This window comes from Orycteropus afer, unplaced genomic scaffold, assembly GCF_000298275.1.
Source record: "Orycteropus afer afer isolate SDZICR_OR568_19922 unplaced genomic scaffold, OryAfe1.0 scaffold00100, whole genome shotgun sequence".
NCBI lineage: Eukaryota > Metazoa > Chordata > Mammalia > Tubulidentata > Orycteropodidae > Orycteropus > Orycteropus afer.
In genome coordinates, this window is record NW_006921687.1 from 3187539 (window position 1) to 3193549 (window position 6011).

General features: G+C 37.6%; 1 protein-coding gene across 1 annotated transcript; it reads right to left on the reverse strand.

The window, feature by feature from the left end:
• Positions 1-842: 842 nt before the first annotated feature.
• Positions 843-5106, reverse strand: LOC103198950 (ALG10 alpha-1,2-glucosyltransferase). Its single transcript, XM_007943156.2, has 3 exons — positions 4924-5106; positions 3289-3486; positions 843-1898 (listed from the first exon to the last, which is right to left on the reverse strand). The coding sequence occupies exons 1-3, from the start codon at positions 5104-5106 to the stop codon at positions 843-845; spliced, it is 1437 nt and encodes a 478-aa protein (XP_007941347.1).
• Positions 5107-6011: the final 905 nt, after the last annotated feature.

Here is a 6011-nt window from a genome sequence, read left to right on the forward strand (position 1 = left end):
TAGACTGATAGAGACTAGAGGAACCCTCGAGACTATCATCCTCAGATACTCTTTGAACTTGGAAGTGAAGCCACTCCCAGTGGTCACCTTTTATCCAATCAGATTGGCTTATAAAATAAACACTATCGCCTTTGAGTACTGTGCTCCCTTAAATACTCAACTGTCAGAGACCAAACAGTTGACTTTTACCATAAAGCAAAGAGAAGAAGGTAAGGAGAGGCAGGGAAGATAGGTTAATAGAAACAGAACAAACAGAATGGAAATATGGAGAATGCTGACACACTGTGAAAAATGGAACAAATGTCATGGAACAACATGCATAAAAATTGTTAAATGGGAACCCAATCTGTTGTGTAAACTTGCACCTAAAGCACAACATTATTTAAAAAACCAAAGAAATTATGTATACTTATTGAAATGGTAAGTAACATTTCAATACTACCATATCATTTATAAATATTTATCAACTACTTTGTTTGCTGTCATTTTCTGGGCAAAATTAACAAATAAATTCAGGGCTATGAAGCATACTCAATGTTCTTAAATTTGTGTGTATATAAAAAGTTTCCAAGTTTTTTAGTAGCCAGCAGTAGCAGAAAAATATTGAGATAATTGTAAACAATTTTATTTTCCCATTATTCAGGCTTTTTGAGCTGGTCCAGTTCTTTACCACTCAACTTCCTTCAATTTGTTACATATACTTTAAATATATGTAAAAAAATCTCATTTGAGGATCACCATTGTGCCTTAAAGAAATTCCGTAATTTCTACTTGGTCAGTTGTTCACTGAGGAAATAACCCAACTATTACGTGTACTTTTAGAGTTCAAAATATCCCTGATGTTACCACATAAATCTCTGAATGTCCTGACTATTTGGCCACTGAAAAGTTTTGTTCAGAAAGATATAAAAAGTTAGAAAATTAACAACAGCATAGCAACCCAGTTCATAAAGAAGTTTGGATGTGGGTGGCAGAGGTATGTTAAGCCTATAAATAACATAAGGTAAAATGAAGTAACGAAATTCCAGCAGTTTCTGAGGAACTGTAACCATAAACAAGCATATGAAAAACATTAAATTCCAGAAAATTGATTTTGATTTCAATGAGTCAGTTACACTCCAACCAGCAAATATATAGCCTGGAACTAACAAATATTTCACAATTCCATATCTCTGAAAAACTCTTTTCCACACATAGAATGTATAATGTCTATTGTCTGCTAGTAAGTATTTATGAACGTAAGTGAATTTCCAAACCAAAAATAAGGAAACTAAGGTAATCATAAAAAACTGAATTCTACGTTTCCAAACTAAGCAAAGAAAAGTCTTAATTTTGCCAAGAGACAGTAAGTGAGGAAAGGAAAAAAACAGAGTAAAAGAGAAAAAGTAGAAGAGCTGAGGAAAATGTAGACAGGCTTCATGACTACTTCGATCACCAACAACAATTCCACCATTAACTAATACAAAAGCACAAAACACAAATACTAGAAGAATATAGGGCCAAGTCAAAAGGACAAGCATAGTCAAGTTCTTAAAGGACACGGAATAAGCCAAAAGAAACCGAAGAATTTTCCTAAATTCTGAAAATGGTCCTTTGATAGAGGGAAGCCTCTCTTCTTTCTTCTTCTGTAATTCAGTTTTCCAAGCTTCAGTTAGCTTTTGTGCAATGACGTTTCCTGCACAGAAGACAGCCCAGATGATATTTGTCTGACGAAACATGAAGCCACAAAATCCAAGCAAGGCTGAAGTTTTATGATTTCCATAAAGACACATCAAATAGGCAAAAAGAGTGAAAAACATAGATCCTGCTTCTGTATAATAAAGGAAATTAAAAAAATAGAGTGTGGGAAACACTGCTAGTGTTAATGTTGACAAAATTCTCTGGACGCTTGAGGCAGCCTAGGAAGCAGATAAAAAATACAGTTAAAACTATTTTCATGATGAAGAAAATAGGCTATTTCTGCTTAGCTAAGTAAGAGATTAAAAAATGAAAGAGCACTTGAATCTTATTTAAATAAAATTCCAATATTTTTTCAAGTTTTGCAAAAACAGCAATATACATTTATAAAAACACATCCTGGTACCTTTTAGTTACATCTATCAGTTTGGAAGCCATTAGAATACATGTGTGTGCCAAAGCAATGATGGCCTAAAATAGATTGAATCATTATATAATAAATATTTAAGGAATCTCTGTATGCAAGGCACTGAACAAAGTTGTAGGGTGAATATGAAAATGGAGATTAAAAAGGACACAGTCCAAATGGTTCCATTTCCCCAAGTTTAAGCCTTAGCACTATGAATAAACATTAATTTAAGCATTATCATCAATTTCATTTAAAGCTATCCCTTCAAAACTCTTCACTAGAGAGAATATAAATATACATGTAACATTTATAATCCTATGCCCAATGATCTTCTCATTTCATGATGAAATTAGAGTGATTTTCCAGAAAATAATGAGCCCACCATAAAGTTATATATATCTTCTCTAGTCTTTCTGATGGACTATATCAGAATTTGAAAGTGTTATGTCCCTAAATTGTTGTTGTTCAGCCTTGAACTGTATCCTACACTTAACCTAAATCATAAAATCAGACCAAGCCATTCCCTTAATTAAAATGAATGGCTCTCCATCACCTATAAGACAAAGTTTAAAGTCCACATCATGGCATACAAAAATATTTATGATTTTGCCCCTACCTTCTGGCCAATCTCACATCCCTAATTTTACAAATCATGCAATTCTAATCAGCTATTCTTTATATCTTTTTTTCTTAATGCTTTTGATATCTTTTTATGCTGTTTCTCTTGCCAAGTTTCTTTTATCACCTGTCTTATAGCCCTATCCACTCATCAAGATTCAGCTCAAGTACCACCTTCTCTGTGAAGTCTTATCCAATACCACTCATTCCTCTCCCCTGCAATCAGCTGAAAACATAAAGTCCACAAGGAAAAGATTGCACCTCATTTATCTTTGTAGTCCTGTGCCTAGCAAACAAGCTGAATATACATATATTGAACTTGTTTGATTTACCAACAAATACTTCCTTTGGACTTTACAAGTAAACAAGAGTTCTTAAAGTAAACAAATACAAATTCCTTCTAAAATGGGGGCAGCAGGAACTTGCTTTATCATTATGCCATATACAAACAACTGTATGCAGACATTTTATACACTTCATACACAGGGCTAAAGATATTTTTCACCAAATCTCATAAAATAAATTCATCTTAAATGGAGACCTGGCTGTACATAAACTTGTAATACATTATTTTGAAAACGTACCTTGTTTCTGGGTTGTACCTTACGGAAAAGCAAATAGAGTAAATAGAAGTTGCCAACACTGAAGAGAAGATTAACAAATCTAAGCATTCCAATGGAGCAGACTACGTGTTCAGACCATCCAAAGATCCAATGAGCAGGTTTGACTACTCCAACTGACACCAGGTATAAGCCAGGCAATGTAGTAATCATGGGATCCCACTTTAAAATGAAATATGAAAAGTCAAATAAATAAAAGCAAGAGAAACCATATTTTTCACACGGGATTAATGCAAGAGGGGGTTGCACAGTTTGCAAAAGCCACATAATGCATGTCATTCGTGTGAAAATATGGTTATAATTACAGCACTACAAACACATATATGTTAAGCTCAAACTGTCATTACCAATAATCAGGCATGTTGAGAAGCTACTCTATTGACACAGACTAGTCTTGGAAGATCAGACACCTCCTCTTGGGAAAAGTTTTGCTTAATTTTTGTCCTTACACTTTGTGATTGTTAAACTCAGAAAACACACAGCTATCAAGTCAGTTCTGACTCATAATGACCCCCACTGGGTTCCAAGGCTGTAAAACTTTACAGATGCAGATAATCTCATCTTTTTTCCATGGAGTGGCTGGTGGTTTCAAACCACCAACCTTTTGGTTAGCAGCCAAACACCTTAACCACTACAACACAGAGATTGTTAAGGCATCAGCAATCAGTGGAAAACAACAACTTAAAATCAGCTTATACCTTCCAAGACCTAGTAGTCTTTGGAATGTCTCTATTTTGGTGACCAAATGTAAATGCTGTAGTTTAAAAAAGCATAGGTAATTTGGTTAGAAAAATGACGGGGCTTAGAGAGAAAGAAGTGTTGACTACAGGCTTCACCAATAACAGCTAACATACAATGAGCTATGAATTAGTCTAAAGGCTCTGTATTTAATCTTGCACCAACCCCACGTGGATACTATTAGTACTGTCACTTTATAAAATGAATAACCTGAGACTCAGAAAATTTTCAAGGTCACATGAATGGTAGATAACAGGGCTAATATTTTAAAACAGGTCTTTCTTTGACTACAGACTTTACATTTCTAATTTTTATCATACGTTGCCTCACTAGAAGAGGAGGAATAACCCTACTTTATTTTTATGGTTATTCTCTCCTGTGCTTGACCCACAATCACTGTGGGTATGTTTAAAATGATGCCACTTCATTGGCTGACAGTTTATCCAGTTAACAAAAACCAGGAATGGAATTACTGTCATATCTCTTGGTGGCTAAAGATCCCCCACCACACCTCACCCAAACCCAAGAACACACAGTAAGATGCTGGACAGATTAACTATAGGTCCGTTTTCTGAAATTTTCTGGGAGAGGCCCAATCCCTCTAATCCCGCTATTGGGGAAGTAAAATTGCGATCAGAGACTCAGTCCCCCTTTAGATATTCCCCTAGACCATTCCTTCCCAGGAGACAGATCTGTTGTTTACTCATTCATTTAACAAATATTCCATACATCTCGGAGACAGATGTAAACAAAAGCTGGGAAGAGAGGCAGGGAGAGCTAAGGATAAGGCTAGAAAACAACGCTGGGAATAATTTGCCCTTTTTGGCCTGCTTTGAGGTGGGGACAGGTTGGGGATCCCACCTGTGAGAGAGAGAAGTGGCCCTCACAGTAGCGCTGCGCCTGCGGCAGGTGGAAGATCTCATCCATGTAGGGTTCTCGCAGAGCCCGGCTGAAGGCTGAGAAGAGGAGGCAAGATATTAAAAAGGTACAGCTTAGGGCGGCGGAGAAGTAGTAACCTTCCAACTGCGCCATTCCCGCCCCCATAGCCACGCCCCAAAAATACACTCCTGGAAAATCTGCGCCGGTTTCTCGGGACTAAAAACTGGAACCTGAAATTCAGGATCGAAATAGGCGCGCAAGGAGGGACTGGACAAACCGGACTAAGCACAGCCGGAAGGCAAAGAACGCTGGGACTGTGCGGACCCAGAACTTCCGGAAAAATTGCTCATTGTTTCCGGAGTGACGAGTTTAGGTAACGGACCAGGATGCTTCCCCGTCAATCACCTTGCACCGGGAGCACAGTGGTTGGAACCACCGGAGAGGCGGGTCTTGGAATCCGCTTACGCGGGAGGTGCGTGGTTGGAAGCGCTGGAGTGAAAAACAAAACAAACCAAAGTTAGTGTGGTGGAGTCGAATCAGACTCATAGCGACCCCTCCTTGGGATTCCGAGGCGGTATTATTACAGAAGTAGACTGCCGAATTGTCCTTCCCAGTAATGGCTAGGGGGTTTGAAACGCCAGCCTTCTGGTTAGCAGGGAAAGGCCTTAGGCACTAATTCACAAGTCGCAGCCTGTTTTTTTGTTCCCAACCCTCACCAGCAGGTAGCGATATTTCCCCACTTTTGCAATCCCCAAACTACACATTTTGTAGTTTTTTCTCCCAGTTACTTCTGTTTTCTCTCAAGTGATCTGAATTACTAACCCTCTTGATTTCAGAATTTTGGGGAGTAGAAGCAAAGAACCAGATTTTCAGATTAAGATGTGAATGACTGGAGAGACCCTCTACTGCTGATTGGACTTCATCAGTTAGAGGATTTTTTTACGTTAAAAGTCCATCGTTCAAAATATCGATACTTTGCAAAAGGATTTAATTGAATTCACAAGCACTCTAACAGCCGGATAACAATACTCTGGTTGTTGGGAGAAAGCAATTATTTTAGAATTTTGGAT